Genomic DNA, 19,688 nt, shown 5'->3' on the forward strand with positions numbered 1-19,688 from the left:
AAACCAAACTTAAATCATTTATATAATATTTTTAGAATTATGTGACAAAAAGACCCAAAGATGTTCACTAAAACATCTAAACTCAGTATACTCAGTTTTTTGTTTTTTTTAACAGAGGCTGTCTAGTTTTAATCGGTTTCAATTCAAGAATATTGTAGGCCTACTTCACACACAGAGATCATGACATCATAATAATAATAATAATAATAAATATATGTACTGTTTAATATTCCACATTTCATATTTCAAGGGTCAAGCTCAGTTTACAAAATTATATTTATACAGGCTTTGCGTCACAATTTCGTAAATTGGTCAAAATGGTTATGAACTACAACTCCAATAATGCACGCCTCTATTTACCTTCTACGTCAATATTGGGCGACACAGTAACCGTCTTCAAAACAACCACACAAAAACTTCTGAAACTGTAGTTGAAGGAAACTGCTAGCGTAGAGTCTGATAAGCTTCATGGGACTTGATTGAGCTGTGATTTACATTAAATAGTGCTAAGCTTTGCGGCTTCTAAGGCCGTAACTCTATAAAACTAAATATAACGTTACTGGAAGATGATCTTTCAAATTTCGCGCTGTTTGTTCCGCCTTTAAAGAGATTAGCCGTCTAGCCAATTAGCTTGTTATGCTTCTGCAAACTGAAATAGCAACATTAAGTTAAGTAAGGAGGTTATTATATGTATATATTTTTTGTAAATGTATTCTCCGAGTTTCTACAGACGTCTTTAAAATGGATGTGACGGACATTGGAAACAAAGAAGAGGGGAAAGTTTGGCAGCGAAAACCAGCACCAGGCAAAAGGTATGGCTGGCAAGACTGAACGATGCTTAATGAGTTGTCACGTGCACCTGATGTTGCGGGGAGTGACACGTTTATCTGGATTGTGATGTAAAATTCTCCGTATCGTATACTTCTGAACCTAGAAATACATTGCCAGGTAGCCAACTGCTTACCATGCAGTTATGTTCAGTCACACTTGTTGCAATCCTCGTATATTCATGCTAAATGAACTGTAAACTCTTGAATGGCAAACACTTTACTAACAACCCTATATACGCTATAACGCTATACAGTATGCTCCCAATAGATGCCTCTTTAGATTTTTGTTTTTCATGTTCAACCACTTTTTAGAGTATACTATGACCACTAGAGAGCAGTCATGATTCACTGGATTTTTCTTTTCTTTTCTTTTCTTTTCTTTTCTTTTCTTTTCTTTTCTTTTCTTTTCTTTTCTTATCTTATCTTTTCTTTCTTCTAAAATAAATAACAAAACAAATGTCCAGTATACATGGGATTGTATACACATAGAACAACAGCAGATAAAGAGCAAGGGGGCTTATCAGACTATATAATAATATACATGCACTGGTTGTCTTGATAGACTTCTTATTAGTTGCTAAATTTACATTTGTGAATAAAAACGTTGACAAAAGCGAACCCCACATTTTCCCATAACTAATTCAGTTTTTGCAGTTTTGTCATGATCATATCTTTAAAGTGCCAAAATAAATGTAAACATTTATGAATATTCATCAAAGAAAGAGCAGAACATGTTAATGTCTTTTTTAAATCTCTGCATGTAGTGATTGGCAGGATAATATTTTTTGAATAATTTTAAAGGACTACTCCTTAACTTTTTTTTATAATTCGGTATTTATGAAGAAGCATCCAAACCCTCTTCCAATATATATAATTTACAAACCGATTCCAATGTGCCATAACATATGGAATAGAGACAACATATTTTTGAAACAGGGTGATTCACTGAAATGTGTTTGTCTTCCTCAGTGTGTTGGTGACGGTGGTCCGCACTGCTCAGCAGGCAAAGACGGTGCGTTTCCTGCATGTGACCTTTGACACCACAGGAGACTCCTTCCTGGCTGGAGATCACCATGGCAACATCTACGTCTTTGACATCAGTAGAAACAGGTGACAGACAGAGCTGTGTTTCTATTTGTTTTATTTTATGAATGATTTGCTACATGGGAATATTCGCAAACATTAAGGTTCACCACTCCACTGTCATTGCTAAACCCACATTTTTTATTAATGGTAGTCATAGCTATTTATTTGTATTTATAATTTTTCTCACCTGAATAAGTTATATTAAGGTTTAAGATCATTAGAATATGATTAAAAACATCTTCCACATTTTTCTTTCCATAACAAGACCATGATCATGTTTCATACATGAATGTATCCTTCGTTCTAGTAAAAGGAAAACAAAGTCACTAGCCTAACTAGTCAAATTTTTTGAACTTTTTTTCCGTCAGATTTCGTCTGGTGCAGAAGACAGGACAGGCCTGCACTGCTTTGGCATTCAGCCTCCGCAGGACCACAGAGTTCCTTGTGGCCCTGGCGGACTACACCATCAAGTGCTTTGACAAAGGTAGAGTGGACACATCCACACATCACTCATTTGATTTCATTTTCATTTTCATTGCACTCTGTTTGTAGGTTCTCAGGACATTTTTCCACTTATTCTGAACATTTGCTAGTGTTTCATTGTCTCTTTTCAGACACAAAGCAGCTGGTCAGCTGGATGCGGGGTCACGAGGGAGCAGTTTCATCCATCTCTGTCCATAGCTCGGGTCGCTACGCTATCACCACGTCCTCAGACACAGCTCAGCTCTGGGACCTGGACACCTTCCAGAGGAAGAGGAAGCTCAACATTAAGCAGTCTGTTGGCATTCAGAGGGTAAACACGCAAAATCAAAAAATCAAATGCAAAGTTTACTGATAGTAGGATGAACAGAAATTGATTAAAAATAGGGAAAGGAAATATTTGATATTTTTTTAAAGCCTCTCTTCTTGGGGCTAAATCATTAATATACCCAACATGTTTTGACCACATATTTTGAAACAAATGATATACAATTATATATAAATTATATACAGGGATTTAGGTTTTTGGTTAATTCAAGGGCGTTTATACTATATGTCTCATATATTCATGGCATGCGCTAAATTTGGTCTTTCTTTTCTGTGCTGTCATGGTCATTGCGTCCTGTTGTTTGTGTTGCAGGTGTTTTTCCTGCCTCTCAGTAACACCATCCTCAGCTGTTTCAGCGATGACTCCATCTTTGCTTGGGAGAGTGACACGCTGTTCTGCAAATACCAGCTCCCTGTCCCAGACTGTGGACCCAAAATCTCCTACAAGGCCTTCGCTGTCACACGGTGGGTCTCTCACATCACATCACAACCATTAACTAGCTCATAGATTCACACCCTGCTTAGCCTCAGAACACTTCATAAGTAAAATATCAGTTAATGATAATGGGGATCAGAAGGCTTCATCAAACACTGACTTGTGTTGGCAGTGATGGTAAGAGTTTTGCTGCTGGTGGCCGCTCCAACCTGCTGCACCTGTTCTGTCTGGACAGCAGACAGCTGATCAGGGTAATTCAGATGCCCACACAGGTCCGAACCGTCCGACAGCTGGAATTCCTGCCCGACAGCTTTGACGGGGGAGCCAGCCAGGTATGGTATATTTTTAACATGTTAACTTTATTCCTACCCCAGAGACTTTAAATTAAGATTTTCTTAAAGATTACGTCTATCAAAAGTAAACTGTTAAACATTGAACAATCATAATTATGTAGATTCTGTAATGAGCCAGAATAAGACCCGGTGCATTTGTTTCTCTGTTCTCAATATGTTTGAAGTTTGGGGAATAATATCTAAAACTTGCAAAGGCCACTAAACATTTAATTTGAAATTACTCGGTTAAATATTGCTAGATAATCATTTACATTTTTTCTGTTAGGCAAAATATTTATATTTGAAGCTCAACCAAGAACTAATCTCAATGTGAGTTTCTCTAAAAAGCATTGCGAAGTAAGTTTCTTTTGGAAAAAATAATTGCTATAAAAGTAGCACAACACAACAGGAAATTGGAAAAATTGTTCCAGTGAAGAGTGGGACCATATATAACTGTAATTATGCTCTATCTGTCACCTCTATCTAGGTATTTTATTTTCCAAATGCAACGGTACTTTCAAACATATTATGTCAATCACTAAAAAGATCCAATTTTGTCTCTTGTAATTTTCTTTTCAGTTTTTTCTTTTTGTCCACGTTTTTTTTTCTCTTTTCTGTGAGGTTATATTGTCCTGTTGTCATATTGTCATGTTTTTAAAGTGTATTTTTTTCACTGTATCAACTAAAACTATTGTCAACAGTAATCTTGTGTTTGAGACTTTTATTTTGTTTCTGTAGACACTCGGTGTATTGAGCCAGGACGGCGTAATGCGTTTCATCAACATTCACACCTGCAAGCTGCTTTTCCACATGGGTTCCCACGACGACGCCATCACCACAGTGGCGGTCAGCCCCAATGGCCGACATGTTGTAGCCATCATGGATAATGGCAGCATCAATGTCTACAGTGTTCAGAGTCTCACGCAGGAATTAAACAAGGTGACAGTGAGTTGTGGTAACACAACAACAATGTGCGAGGTTCAAGAGTTTCTGTTGATGAGAAGATATTGATCTGTATGTGTGTTCATGTTGTGTGTATGTGTGTGTCTCTCTCACACAGCCTCCTCCCTCCAAGGTGGCGGTCGTCTCTGGTGATGGAGCTGATCAGGATTTATCTAACCTAAATGTCAAAGTCAGGTCAGACGTCGTTCAGAGACCAGCCAAGAGTTCGGGTCGGAGGCCACAGGTGAAGATACTCCGGCCCCCCGCTGGGTCTACAGCTGAGGACAAAGAGGTGGGAACATACACCAATGTCTTAATACATTGGGGTTGTTTCTTTATGTAGAGTATAGAGATGTGTCATCATAAATGCAAAGAATTTCTCTCACCCTGACTAGATGTAATGAGTGTGTCTTTATTACGGTGTTATGGGTTTGTGTCTATTATTAGAATGAACTACCTGCCGGCCTGAATAAGAAGAGGCTGGTGGCTATGCTCAAGGCCTTTGGAGAGTATCCTGCTAAATACAGGTAAATAAGTTAAAATATTCCTTTATTGATCCCCCATGGGGGACATTCAGGTGATGCAGCAGCACAAGTACAGAGTAAAGACTAAGAAAAAAAAAAAAGAAATAGAATTATAAAAATGAAATAGAATAATGAAAATGAAACAAAATAAAGATAAGAAAATATATAAATAGTATAAAATAAACATACAAACAAACAACCAAGACCAAACAAAAAAACTAGTAGTGCAAACACGTTAAAGTGGCAGTGAAATGGAGAACATATGTGCAGTGAGTGTAATGTTCAGTGTTTCAGTCCAGTGCAGGTTTTAAATGTTATTGTGAAGTGGGGGAGGATGACAGACTGTGGTCTCCACTGCTGTTATACAGTCTGATGGCAGTGGGCACAAAAGAGCGTCTGAACTTTCACTGGGGCAGGATTCCTGCACGCATCTGATGACTGAAAAATGCATGCAAACTTTTCAACACCTCTGTTTATGTGTTAGGATTTACATGATTTTACATTAATTTGTGTGTCCATGTTGCAGGATGTTTGTATGGCGGTCTTTGTTGTGTCTACCAGAGAACCATGCAGCGTACAGCAGTCTGACTGACAAAGGCCTGCATTCAGCCTACCTCACTCTGCATGATAAATACCCCATCAAAAGTCACAAGCTACAGAGGGGACTGCAGAGGTACATACACACACACACGCAACTAATTTCTAGTATTTTCTTCTTTCTACAGAAGTTTTGTTGTAAAGTATTTTGAAATCCGGTGATTTTCAACAACTTCATAATTTGTTCCTTGCACTCCACAGGGTTTTGTCTGCCTTCGCACACTGGGCAGCCATCTTTGGAGAGGTGGAGTACCTTCCCCTGGTAGCCTTTCCTTTCGTCAAGCTCTTTCAGAACAACCCAATGCTCTGCTTCGAGGTTGTGGCCACTGTCATAGGTACTTCATGGTTTTAATTATGAAATGCCATTTTCCCAGAAAGCACTTCATTATAAAAATGTATACAAATGTGATATCTAAACATTTGAACCAGCTGTGTGGTGTTTTTGGCGGCTGACATCTTTAATTACTACAAGTTTTGTGTTTTCTGCTACGTTCATACACATAAAACCAAACAACACTGCTTCTCAGTGTGTGCAGCCTAAAGTCTAAGACACTCTAAGTAACTAACTAACTATTATCTTACTATTTAAATTCTTAGACTTATTTTAAGTTTTTCAGGTGTGGCTCAGTTTATCAGACATCTAAACATCTTGATGCAAAATCTAAGTATTATCAGATTGAACTCTGATGTTTTGGTTGCACAGTGAATTGGGGTCAGCATTGGTTCGAGTACTTCCCCAACCCTCCTCTGAACATCCTGAGCATGGCCGAGAATGTTCTGGCTCATCATGACAAGGAGCTGCTGCAACACCTGGTGGACTGTGGCATCACCTCACAGGTAACAGCAGAATGGAGGGGAAGGGTGGACATGTGATCAGACAGGCTGTCCTGGAACTCACAGTTCAACACCCATAGATTTTATTTATGCGTCTCTATATCTGTCCCAGCTCTACGTGTGGCCCCTGCTGGAGACCTTATTCTCAGAGGTTCTGACTCGTGATGAGTGGCTCAGACTCTTCGACAACATCTTCTCCAACCATCCATCATTCCTGCTAATGGCCTGTGTGGCCTACATCACCTGCTGCCGTGAGCCTCTGCTGCTCTGCTCCCAGAAACAGGACTTTGAGGTAACTCTCTACTGAAAATATAGTAATCTCCTAGTCAGACAGTAAATGTTTCCGTAACTCCTCCTCTATAAATTATTCTTGCTGCTATTTCTTTTCCTCTCAGTATTTTTTCCACCATCGTAACAACCTGGATTTGGGAGCCATGATTAAGGAGGCTTACCGGCTAATGGGTAGTACACCAGCTGACATCCACCCCAGGACTATGCTCTCTGACTTTACACCACTGACCAAAGGCCAGTACCCCGTGTTCAACAACTACCCAGAGTTCATAGTGGAATACCAGAGCCGGGAGAGAGAGAAGATCCGACTGCAGGAGATGGAGTATCTCCGCGAGAGGTGAATGTACACATAATGTAATGATGATGTTCCTAAGAAGACTGAAATGAGCGTCTGATAATAAATTCATTAATCAGAAAATGTCTAACAGATGAAATTGGGTTTTTGGCTCATCAGGCAGGAGGTGTCAGCCCTGCGCGCAGATTTCTTGCGTCGCCAGGCTGACGAGGAGGCCTATTATGCACAACAGGTAATTTAGAAAATCATTTTTACTCTTGTGCATCACTTTACATAAAAATGTAATGTCCTAAGTCAAAAACTGCTGTAAATTTATATATTATTATTTTCTACTGTTACTTAATTTTCTTAACCACTTTGAGTCCTGATCATAACCCTCAAATATACATTCATTTTCAGAATTCTTGCTCTTTAAATGCCAGTTTGTTTACATAATTCCACTGTTTTTCTCATAAAGAAAACAAACCCACTGATGTTGTAATCCCAAAATGTCCTGATGGACGCACAAGGGTTATGCACAGATTAATTGTTATATATATATATATAATGAACTGAATACTTTGATTGGTTTGAACACAGGAGCTGCTGCAGAAGGCAGAGGAACAGCGCAGAAACATCCTGGCACAGGAAGAGGAAAAACTAACTCAGCAGAGGGCAAAGTAAAAGCACAAGACACTCACACCTCCACAGCTGTTTTAGTTAGTTATGAAAAACAAAGAACGATGGTTTTTAACAGATTGTGTGCTGACACTGCTACATCCTCTGCAGGTTGGCAGCCATGAAGAGAGAGCTGAAGGTGAAGGAGTTACAGCTGCTGGATGCAACTAAAAGACGTTTCCTCAAACACCAGCAGGACCTGAGAGCCTCCCAGGTCCAAAGACTAGACCAGGAGATCAGTAGGAAGGTAACCTCATGATTAACATTTACAATTATTTTTTATCTGAAGGAGCCAAGCCAGAGATTCTAGTGTGTAATCCCAAACTCTGTCGGTTCAACATGTTTGACGTGCTGTTCTCTATTTGTTATTTTTTTCTACTGACTAATCTGTCATGAATTTAATTCAACTTAATAACCCTCATGTTTAAGCACCAACCTAACAGTAACCTTTATGTTGTGCTACAGATGGACCTCAGGGAGCGAGAAACAGCTGCAGCGGTGCAAGATCTAGAAGTCCGACAGATGGAGCTGGAGGCTCAGAGGAGAAGGCTTGAACAGGTGACAAATGGCTCCAAGCATTTTTTCAGGTTTTTCTGGCAATTTTACCAGAGGTAGCCAGCATCTTGAGGAGATGATTTAGGCAAAAAAAAAATTTTTGGCAAAAAATGACTACATATTAATCATCTTCCAAAAAGCTAGAGGCATAGAGAATTAATATAAAGGAAGATAATCATGGAGTGTGTTGGCCCAGACCCAGTCTATTAGCACAGCATTTAGGTTAATTTATTACAAATTGTTTAAACAAAGTTATTAAGGTTAAGTCAAATGTTCACAGAGGAAAAAGGTAGATTAATTCATTCTTTATGGGAGTTTCCAAAACTAAAAGGATTCCGGAAGAGTGTGGTTGTATGTATAAATCTTATCATTGGAAAGGGATTCCTTTATTAGCCAAACTCCATATTGGGAATATATCCTGAATACTTTGTTGTAACTCTGCAGCAGTCAAGGCTCATTGACTGGACTTTTAAAAGCAAGACAGACAATTGCATTACCATGGAAGAGCATGGATAAAAGAACTGGCAGCCTGTCTTGCTTTGGAGAGACTACCTGACCATATATATTATAAATATGAAAGAAAAGAACTTTGCTCACTTATGGAGCCCCTATATAAGGTTTTGAAACTCATGATAATAAATTTGAATGATTTAAAACTCTCTGGATAGGAACTCTACTGGATGTGTTGCATTTATACCACAGATCAAAGTTGTTGTTGTTGTTGTTGTTGTTGTTGTTGCACATAAGGGAAACAGGCTGTAAATAATAAAGATGTGTGGAAATAGGCCATTTTGTTTTATGTGCAGACAAACACATCAACAACCATGACTGCTTTTTTTGTGACAAATCATATTTTGGAGACCAGACATACTCATCTGGGATTCCTCCTAGTGAGTCTTGTAGTGCTGGACTCCCTGATGCCATCAGTCTGAAAGTTGTGTAGCTTTAACCAGGCATATATTTTTTTTGTTGCCATTTTTCGGCTTTATTAATAGTGGAGAAGTACAAAGTGAAAAGGGGAGATGGAGAGGAAGAAACGCAGAAAAGGGCCCCGAGCTGGACTCAAACCGGGGTCACCTGACCATCAAGCATAATTCAACTCTTCCAGCAGTGTTGTAGCCTCCTTTACATACAAGGGTTTTATCATAATCAATGAATGTCACACATTTTCTGCATACGGTGCCCATTGTTAGTCAAAAGCCAAGGATTCCCAACATGTAATGACATCATTGTCTGGGTTGTTGTTTTATTTGTTTGTTTTTTCTCTCAGCACCTGTTTAAGGAGCAGGAGCGCATGGGACGAGAGGTTGAAGAGGAGATGGAGATAAGGATGAGGAAGGCAGAGAGAGAGGAGGAGAGATACACAGAGCTGCTACACAGCACAGAGACAAACATGCAGGTGCCAGTGGAATAATATCAACATATGTCAGCACACGATCTGGATGCACTCGCAAATTCTTCTGACTTTTACGAGAAACTATTAAAACCACACAGACATGCAAACTCTGATTTTGGCACAGGCACTGATGACCTTCCTCTCTTGTATCCGTTAACATTCGCTCTCAACACACAACACACAGGGCCTGGAGGAGTCCCTGGCGGAGGCGTGCCAGCTGGGCCTGGATTCGAACTGGCAGAGAGAGGTGGCGGAGCGCCTGCAGCAGGTTGAAGCCGAGCAGGAGAGGAAGAGGGAGAGACTGGCAGAGCTTCACAGGCAAACCCTGGCAGAGGAGGAGAGACTGGCTGACACCATGAGAGATGTGGCAGGAAGGAAGGTGAGAACAATAGTGTGCTTGTCAACACAACAATTTACATGATGGGTTGGCTTCCCTCTTCTGTAACCTTTAAAATCATTATCATGAGACAGCTCTAAGAAATAAAAGAATATTTATGTTCTTCACAAATAAACATTTTTCTCGTGTCTGTAACACTATTCATGAAACATAAATAACCCCACTTAGTGGGATTTTGAATAATGAACAATTTGGTTTTGGTTATTCAATTATTCATATTAGTATTCAAATTCAACTTGTACTTGTACATTTTCAGTGGGATGAAGTAATGAGTTCCAGAGCCCAGCTACAAGAGCAGCAGCAGCAGCCCCTGTCTTCAGCAGACACAGGTATTACTCCACATGTACAACACTTATACGAATACTTTATTTTTGGATAGGGACAGTGCACATTAATGAACATCGATAAACATCTTTGTAAATATGCCGGATTATAGCAAGGCTGCTAGTTTGCATCCGTTTTATTAATTAAAAATAAATACAAATATAAAAGACAGCAAGTACATAGGTAAGATACAAATAGAAGAGACAACACACACACACAACACAACACAACATATACGAGACCCAGACAGGATATAACAGCAATAAAAAGTAATGTTCAAGTCGTCTCAAGTCCAGTTAGTGGTCACACTTTTGATGTGATTTGAGCCATTGTTTCAGATTTCCTTTAAAAGAAGAGTAAGTGGGACATTCCCTTATTGTGGAGGGAAGACTGTTCCTCCCAAACGTAGTGCGCCTGTGTGGGAAACTTTGTTAGTGAACTTTTAGCTGGCCTGTCCATATCCAGATAGAGGTCTAATCTTACGGTGTTTGCTTTGTGTTAGATGGCCATAAACAGACGGGAATAAGAACGCTGTGTTTGACCAGAGGACTTCCTCATAGACCTATTGCCACCACTGCTGTTGGAACCAACACTGCAGGTCAAGCAGTCAGACTCAACTCCCCCACCACCCCGAAGCAGGCAGGAACCAACTTGTGTCTAAACAGCAGTTCACCTTCAGAGAGCACCTCCACCGACTGTAAGTCATTTTAGATATCATGTGTTTTTTTGTAATAAAAAATATTATCATATTGTATGCCATAAAAATGTCATAAAAGTTATAGTATAGTTTATCATAAGAAAAAGAATGTCATAACAAGGCTAGGTTAAATCCTAGTATATGGCTTACCACATTTGATCAATGCATTTTTGTGTTACAGGAATAGTTAACGGTTGTGTCTATGATGTGAATATTTTGGATATTAGTAGTTAGTATGCTTTTGTCCCTTTAATACAAACAAGTAATAATACGCTTAATCATATAAGTATGGTATAAGAAGTCATTGTATAGTATATCATGTCATAAAAATAACAACAATGTCATAGTATAGTATGTCATAAAAAATTACCCAAAAAAAAGTCATAATATGTAATAAAAATGATGTATTTCATACTATAGTATGGCATGTCTTTAAAATGACATATTATGTCATAGCATAATATGTCATGAAAAAAGTCATAGTATGTCAAAACAGTGTAAAAATGACAAAAGAATTTCATAATTCAGTGTCACAGTATAGTATATAAAAAGTCATAAAGTTCATTGTATAGCATGTCATAACAATAAATAATGAAAATGTCATAGTATTGTATAAGATGTTGATCTGCAACACATTTGCATGTCCTGTCCTGTTACCACCACAGCAAGATAATAATTATTTGCAGAGATTGTTATTGTTACAAGATGATAATCAATCACCTCTAGATTAGACTTGACCAGGATGAGATTTTTAAAGCAAATATTCTTTCTGAGAAGAGCCGTTTGCACAATTAATCATTTGTTAAAAAATATTTGCTGATTCATTTTCTGTCAATAGCTACTCAATCAATCCACTGCCACTCTACGTAATATGAACGCCTTTATCTTGAGTTTCTGTATGAGTAATGTCCCTGTATGTCCTACTTTTGTTTTGGGTCAGTTTCCCTGGACCGAGGCCGGGCCCAGCTGGACAGCAGCGAGAGACAACTGCTGAAGGAAATCAGGGAACTGAGACAGAAGCTGGCAGCCAGAGCCAGAGAGGGCAGCTCTGCGTCCTCACAGTCTGTCCACACACTGTCTTAGTAGTCACAAAAACCTGTTCTTGTCTCAAGCGAGCGACATCAATGGAAACAATGACTCAGACTGAAGATACTGGCTAGCTGCTAGCTACATTATTCTTCAGCTTGTCAGTAATCGACCCAAGTCAACCAATATGCATGGGTCTGTTCTCCAATAACACCCCTACAAGCAACACCTGCTTCATTTATTTTATTCAATCCTGTCTGTAGGCTGGGCCGTGAAAACACAGTCTGTAGCTGTTGATTGTTACTCTGTGTGACCAACATGACAAACTGATGCAAATACAATACAATAGGTACAACGTCTAACTCTGCTTACTGTATGATGCAACATCTGTATGTTCTATAGTGTCTACAGTGCAGTACATCTTGTATGTATGTATTCATATGTACACACAAACTATTATACCTCTGAATTTGTTGCCACATCACCTTCCATTTAATGTTCTGTTGCACACTGTCATTTTTTAAACAATTGTGCTGTGCTCCACTTTGATTTTTTTTATTTTTAATGAATTTTGTATTTATCTTATTTAAAAACTAGTTCAGATAAAATGTTTTTAAAAACCCAGATTCAGCCTTCTGTTTCATTGTGCCATTTAAGATGTCTGTTTTACGTCTGAAGGCATTATGTTTTCTGGTTGTCCATGTAGCGTCTTTGCAGCAACATCCATATATGCACGCTGTAATGGAGCTATGGCTACTTATGAATCTGGACAGACATGGAAGTAAACTGTCTGGTTGGTGAAGGCAAACAACCGTGACAGTAATTCTAGCTTGTTTTGTTTTGTTGTCACCTGTTCTGAAGTCATAAACACGAGAGAGAAAAACGTGTAGATCAGACTTAGAAAATGGATAGCCAGAGTTGTTTTTCTCACTTGCCTTCAGGGGTTTTGTATAAATTACACGTTAACGCATGAAAGGACCTCTGGGTGCTATTTCCTATTTACACAATGCACAGACATGTTAACTTATGTTGATTTGATGTTGTTTCAGGGCGTTCATGCTCTGTGTGTCTGCTTTGTCAGGACAAATGGCAATTTGTCTAGATGCAGATCAGGCCAACAAGTCGAAGCGTATTCGCTGTAAAACAGCTGAGGACCTGTGTGATTCTATTCCCCACTGGGTGTGCCTGTCACTGCTAGTCTCTGCTTTGATCCTGTAATCATCCAGGTGCTGTTTGACATGAGTTTAAGTGACAGCCATCCCCATTCCTGTCACTCTTTCTTTTCTTTCCCTCCACCCATCATTTATCTGTCCTCACATGCGAGAATTTGCTCTCAGGCCCTGAAAAGAAAACAGCTGAATCAATCCATCATGTTCTCACATACTTGGTGCCTCATAGAAGGATAGAGAAGATATCTTGAAGCCAAATTTTATATCTCAAACATGATGCTATTAACCTACCTATGAATTAATATTTTTACATACTTCTTGTGTGCTTTCGTGCATGACCTTTCCTCTCACCTGTCACCTTTCATCACTCATGAAACCATCTTGCTCTAAGCGGGGGCGGGTCTATAATTTTCTCTACACCTTCCCTGTGTGCTTCAACCAGTAGTTATTTCAGTATTCTCAGAAATGCAGGTAACCATCTCATCCAGGCTCTGAGGACCATGCACAGCTTTAACAGTTTTACCTGTTACAAACCAAACTACAGTAATCCAGACTCCGCTCCATGGATGCCAGCGGTGTGTCAGTGCTGTGGTACAGGACATCAAAACCCCAGGGGAAGGTGAGGCGACGGGTCCAAGACCTCCGCATCCCTTCCTTGTCCGGTTATGACTTCATATCCAGCAGACCTGCGTTGGACCTGAGCCACAATGAGAGTGCTCGACTGGCAGTGGACTCCATGCTCAGTCAGGGCTTAGAGGGATACCAAGAGGTGCTTAACGCAGAGGGAGAAGTGGACTTTCTGTCAGACCTGGAGAAGCTTTACATCCAGGAAAATGGGAGGGATAACAGCACAGGTTGTAAATCTTTTTTTTTACATTGTCATGTATCATTTTCATATTTTTTCATGGTTTTTGCATTAGATAAAAAGTAGTAGTAGTTTTGTATTACTTTGTGTTTATCACAGCTTTATGCTTTACACAGCTGATCCTGGTGCATCAGATGACAGTGACTTAGAGCTGGAGAGCCTGTCTGCCGGCTCCCAGTCTGCCAGACGATGTTCTTTACTGTCCTCAGACAGTGATCCTACAGTGGTAGGTTCGGACCTGAGCATTCAAAAAGGTATTACAGGAGTAGAAAACTTTTACACAGGTAAATATCTACAAAAAACAACAACAGCAAAAACCTACACATAACTGTGATACTAGGGCTTAATAATTGTTTTAATTGTTCATACGACAAATGTTTATTTATTCAGCTTTTGTGTGTATATTCATGGCAAATCAGTATCTATCCTCATTTTGCCATCTCTGATCATGTTTTGGCTGATCCAGATGTGAAGTGGACTGATGCGGAACCCAGCATTAAGGTTTACTTCCAGACTGACGGTAGGGCAGCCAGCATTAAAGACCTGGTCAGAGAGTTCATCAGGAAGGCTAAAATGGTAATTGCGTGTGTGTGTGTGTGTGTGTGTGTGTGTGTGTGTGTGTGTGTGTGTGCTTTTGTGTGTGCTTTTGTGTGTCTGCACATATGCATGCCTGGACATGTGAGGGATGGTAAAAATGTTGGTACTGGAGCTTGTGTGCTGAAAGGTCACATACACAGTGAGTGATATCTGTCTGTACAGGTCTCTGCTACAGTGATTGATAGCTTGAGTGACATGTGACTGCATGCATGTGTGTAAGCATGGGCGGATTATGAAACAACGGGCCCTGGGTCAGACATGCAAAGGGCCCCACTACCTCTCCTACAACCCTGATTCCAAAAACTTACAAATGCAAAAACTGATCAGTTTGGACATTTTCCTCTTAAAACACACCTGCCTGGGTAAGGTTTAGGTGTAGGGGGAGAGTTAGGATTATAAGAACTGTATGGCCAAAATGCATGTGTGAGTCTTAATTTCTGCAATTGTGCTTTTTAGTTTTTGGCTAAAACAACCAAAACTACATCAGTTAGAGTTTTTTTCGTCTACCCCCAGCCGTAACCCTGCCTTCTGGTGGGCAGATGGATATTAAGAGTTTAAATTTATTGTCTTTGTAAGGTTTTCAATTTGATATATTTAATAAAGAATAAGCATATGATCACTTTTAATTAAGTTTTAGACTACTGTATGACCTTACTTTTTTTTTGGAATTGGGTTTGTACATAGGAGCAAGACACAGCCTTTTTGGAGTTGATTAGCCCTTTTGTTGCTTTGTGTCATTTTGTAATTGTTTTGCTACTTTTTGTTATCATTTTGCATGTTTCTTTGCGTCTCTGTGGACATTTTGTGTCTCTCTCCGAGTGACATTTTGCAGGCGAAGGCTGAGGGGGACTTCCATTTACTAATCCATACACATGTGTAGGTCCTGGCCATAGTGATGGACAGCTTCAGTGACGTGGAGCTGCTCTGTGATATTCTGGAGGCAAGCAGGAAGAGGAATGTGTCCGTTCATCTGCTGCTGGATCATCTCAACTTGAACCTGTTTGTCAGCATGTGGCAGGACCTCAAACTCGACAGCAAAAACTTCCCTGTGAGTCTCTTTATCTTCCTCTTTCCCTCTACCTGTGGAGAGTCAGAACAGACTGTCTTGCTTTGAGAGGCTCTGGTCTCCAAATACAATACGTCATCTATTGTCCCCTAAATCAAATCATCAAATCAGGTTTTCCTTCTCATCCAAGCACTGCATCACATCTCTAATGACAGGTGATTCAACTACAGTGCATGCCTTGCCTATCCAATTACACCCACACAAACACAAGTTCTCACAAATCCAAAGCTTCATTTTCTGAGACAAAAGGGTAAAATTGGGAAGCACCATAGCCAGGCTGTACTAGATAGACATGCTACTGTCGTCTTTGTTTCATCAGAAGTTTCTGTTTTTAGCTCTCTTTCACAAGCTGACCTTTGATCTTAAGCAGGGTGTTGAAAAGTAGGGGACTTTTTCGTTTTTTATTAACATTAGGAAACAGCCAACACCAGATTCATGCTTCGGAGTCAAGTTAGAGCCAGCTGGCTAACCCTAAGCTTAATGTAGGTTACAGTTAGCTAGTTTGCCACCTCTGTATTATATCGCTCTCGGCTGGTTATACACATTAATACACCTCAGTGTTGACCTTAGTTTTCCTCCAGCATTGCTCACATTCCTGCTTGGCCAGACAGGCTTCACTAGATAAAATTGTATTAATTGTAGCTTTGATGTTTGCCTGCTATAAGAAAATGAAAACTTAAACGTAATTTGGGATCCAAATGTGTCACAGGACATTTCTATTTTAACAAAAGTACTATACTTTAATAAACTCTATCAGACTTGTGATGATTGATATGTGTTGTGTTTTTTCATTATGTGATGCACATGATTTGATCTTTAAATGACAGTACAGTAGTATATCTTCAATACCATTGCAGTGATGCTCCATATTTAACACATTATGTACAGTAGCGCTCAAACATTTGGGGTCACCCAGAAAATACCTGTGTTTCTTTTCCATGAAAACAAACCGTTTTATTCATGATATGAGTTACAAAATGAATCAGAAATATAGTAAAGACACTGACAAGGGTACAAATAATCATTTTAACCTGTACAAATCTCTAACTTTACCTCTAGATACTCAGCTAGCCTAAGGAAGGATAATTGTATTGCTTCACAAATCAGCACAAAACACTTATTGCACAGGTGTTTTAAAGATCAATGATCAACACTATAAACGTGGATTAACAATGTGCCACTGGAACACAGGAGTGATTGTTGCTGACAATATATAATAGAAATTCCAGCAAGAAAATCAGCTGTTTCCAGCTTTAATAGTCATTTACCATATTAACAATGTCTAGACTGTTTGTCTGATCAATTTAACGTTATTTTAATTTAAAAAATAAGGACATTTCTAAGTGACCCCAAACTTTTGAGCGGTAATGTATGTATGTCATTTTTTCATTATTTTTTCGTATCATCAGTCTTTAATTTGATGCAACTTCTCACAGACTAGGAGGGAATTGTTCTTTTTGTTTTCCTGCTTCCTTGAGTTAAAAACTAACAAATTCCACATATTGAATAATCGATTGCTCTCTTGTGTGTTTGTACAGAAACTGTCAGTACGCAGTGTGGACGGGCAGACCTACTGTGCCAAGACAGGCAGGAAGCTGACTGGACAGATTGCTGAGAATTTTATCATCACTGACTGGAAAGAGGTGCTGACTGGCTCTTACAGGTACACACAGTCAAAAAGTAAATCTTGATCCATATGAATGTTTGTGTTCCTCTAATTGTATCTTCTTGTCATGCACTTTACCTCCTCAGGTTCTCCTGGCTGTCCTGGCAGGTCCATCGTAGTTTTGCTGTTCTTGTAAAGGGCAATACGGTTATACCTTTCCATCAGGAATTCCTTAGGCTGTACTCCAGCTCCAAACCAGTCCCAGGTTTTGTCACTTTTATCCCTGTGCCCCAAACAATCCCTCTTCACCTCACATCACATGCAGCTCAGAGTGCTACCACTGATTCAAGGAAGTCCAAATCAAGCCCAACCAAAACAATGTACCACAAGGCTCCAAATGAAGACACACAAAACACTCAAATAAAAGCAAAAATGCCAGTTTTATCAAACCCACAAAGCACAGAACTGGAGGGCAATGGAGGGGATACCCAGCCTCAACACAGAGTAGACACTGCTACACAAATGAATGAAAAACAGCTGTACCCAAAACCTCCTGTTCAATCACAAATACTCCAGAGTGTATCTGCAGGAAAGCCAAAGCATACAATAGGAGCTGTCTTCACACATAGTGGTGCACAGACACATGTGGGACCTCTGGAGAAGAATAAAATCCAGAATCTGGACGTCTCATATGTTCAGTCTCAGCATACCGTCACTGCAGCTGAAAAGAATGGGAAAGCTCAAGAGTCAAACCCTCTACACACTGCTTCCCCCTCACACAGACCGCACAGGATTGTCAGCTATCAATCAACTTTCAAGCCAAATCTGGAGCATCATAATGGGGGTACTGAAGGTTTTTTCTCTCGGCTAAGGAACAGACTGACAGAGACTTCTGGGACTGCTGCAGGTCACGACACACAAAGACGACAATGGAGCGGATCATTTAATTATAAGCCAAAGGTGGAATTTCTGTCTGATAATCACAAAGTCCTGCCTCCTTCCACATCACCGCAAAAACAAGCAACAACAGGCCTGAGGTTCCCTTTACCCCACACAAGAGGACTCAAATCTGGACTACAAACTAAAGTTCCCAATCTAGGAACCAGGAGGCAAGATCACCCCCAGAGACACCACCAACCCTCCCTCCAGCCACACCCAACCACAGAGGCTGCAGGTTCAAAGTCACCAGCCATGGCAGTCCACTTTAAACCTCCTCCCCAGCCTCAGTCAAAGCTGTGCTTACAGGGTACAGCAGTCAAACTACATCTACAGCCACACACATCCCAGCAGGCAAGGCCCCCTCCAAGACTAAACTGGACCCCCCAGAGTCGCACTGAAAGACCCAGACCTTTGGCCCGCCACAGCTCCTTTGACACCACCTACGGGACGGGACAGAGGGTGGACGGTCAGGTGGGCTGGAGGCCGTTATTCAGAAGGAGCAAGAGCATGATGGACAGACGCTCAGCAGGCCTTAATCCAAACATTACCAAGACCTGACAGAAACATACAGGCAGGTCAGACCAGTCAGTGGAACAGTGATTAGATCTGTTAGGGTGAAATATAGAGCATATTCTACTAAGTAAAACTTGAAATTATATTGAACTAGTGTATTGTCTGCATTTTTTTTTGTGTAGCAATTTAACCCTTGTGCATCCCTTTAAAAAGTTGCTGATGTTCCCTTCCTAAAACTGCTGTAAAAATACTATATATTAAAATTATTTTCCACTTTAACTGATTCAATTCTTTTAACCATCAGTCCTGAGCAAAACTCGACCAAATATTAATTCATTTTCAGAATATAACTCTTTAAGTTGTTTGTTTACATAATGCCACTGTTTTTTTTAAATGAAAAAACAAACATACAGGTACACAACTAAATAATTAACAGGTACATCCATGAAGCTGTGAATAATATCAATGCTTTACCCACCATGATGTGGAGACGTCTATTAGCCTATCATTTGTTTTTAGGTTACTTCAGCACAGTGTTTGAGATTATTTTCAGAAAAAAAACATTTTATTGAAAGCATTCTTAAGATATGAACATGTTAAGGCATAAGTGACATTTCAGACGGAACATTACAATATTTAAAATGTCTCAATACTAGGGAATCCCATTTCTGACATTATGAAAAAAAAATCCTCATGACAAAATTTCTTGAAATTATTACTTCTCAAAATCTCGATATATTTGCTTTTTCTCCTTATTCTGGAAAAAATGGGCATCTATACAGGGCAGAACACTGTCATAAATGATATTACACACAGTTAGGGGTGGATGAAACATTAATGGGTCTGTGTACGTCTGGTTTGTTTGTTTGATTAACTAAGACTACGTTCACTGTGCAGTTCTCCCTGC

At 39.7% G+C, this 19,688-nt stretch overlaps 2 protein-coding genes across 2 annotated transcripts; both read left to right on the plus strand.

Moving 5' to 3' along the window:
* Nucleotides 1-345: 345 nt before the first annotated feature.
* Nucleotides 346-12,652, plus strand: tbc1d31 (TBC1 domain family, member 31). The gene is made up of 23 exons (XM_059338301.1): nt 346-812; nt 1,800-1,940; nt 2,285-2,400; nt 2,531-2,709; nt 3,037-3,188; nt 3,332-3,491; nt 4,230-4,430; nt 4,552-4,725; nt 4,881-4,960; nt 5,484-5,630; nt 5,756-5,889; nt 6,258-6,391; nt 6,501-6,680; nt 6,784-7,016; nt 7,134-7,206; nt 7,554-7,633; nt 7,743-7,878; nt 8,097-8,189; nt 9,457-9,585; nt 9,767-9,961; nt 10,236-10,308; nt 10,806-11,000; nt 11,941-12,652. The coding sequence occupies exons 1-23, from the start codon at nt 742-744 to the stop codon at nt 12,081-12,083; spliced, it is 3,219 nt and encodes a 1,072-aa protein (XP_059194284.1). The 5' UTR covers nt 346-741; the 3' UTR covers nt 12,084-12,652.
* Nucleotides 12,653-13,757: 1,105 nt separating this feature from the next.
* Nucleotides 13,758-18,826, plus strand: LOC131976751 (protein FAM83A). Its single transcript, XM_059339905.1, has 7 exons — nt 13,758-14,049; nt 14,177-14,314; nt 14,527-14,636; nt 15,538-15,705; nt 17,160-17,386; nt 17,476-17,594; nt 18,429-18,826. The coding sequence occupies exons 1-7, from the start codon at nt 13,758-13,760 to the stop codon at nt 18,824-18,826; spliced, it is 1,452 nt and encodes a 483-aa protein (XP_059195888.1).
* Nucleotides 18,827-19,688: the final 862 nt, after the last annotated feature.

The sequence above is a fragment of the Centropristis striata genome, chromosome 8 (assembly GCF_030273125.1).
Source record: "Centropristis striata isolate RG_2023a ecotype Rhode Island chromosome 8, C.striata_1.0, whole genome shotgun sequence".
Classification (NCBI taxonomy): Eukaryota; Metazoa; Chordata; class Actinopteri; order Perciformes; family Serranidae; genus Centropristis; species Centropristis striata.

Coding starts and splice junctions, on each gene's coding strand:
- LOC131976751 (XM_059339905.1), top strand. CDS start 13,758: ATGGATGCCAGCGGTGTGTCAGTGCTGTGGTACAGGACATCAAAACCC. Junction 14,050..14,176: donor TGGGAGGGATAACAGCACAG/GTTGTAAATCTT, acceptor TGCTTTACACAG/CTGATCCTGGTGCATCAGAT. Junction 17,387..17,475: donor GTGCTGACTGGCTCTTACAG/GTACACACAGTC, acceptor TTACCTCCTCAG/GTTCTCCTGGCTGTCCTGGC.
- tbc1d31 (XM_059338301.1), top strand. CDS start 742: ATGGATGTGACGGACATTGGAAACAAAGAAGAGGGGAAAGTTTGGCAG. Junction 1,941..2,284: donor TTTGACATCAGTAGAAACAG/GTGACAGACAGA, acceptor TTTTTCCGTCAG/ATTTCGTCTGGTGCAGAAGA. Junction 6,392..6,500: donor ACTGTGGCATCACCTCACAG/GTAACAGCAGAA, acceptor TATCTGTCCCAG/CTCTACGTGTGGCCCCTGCT.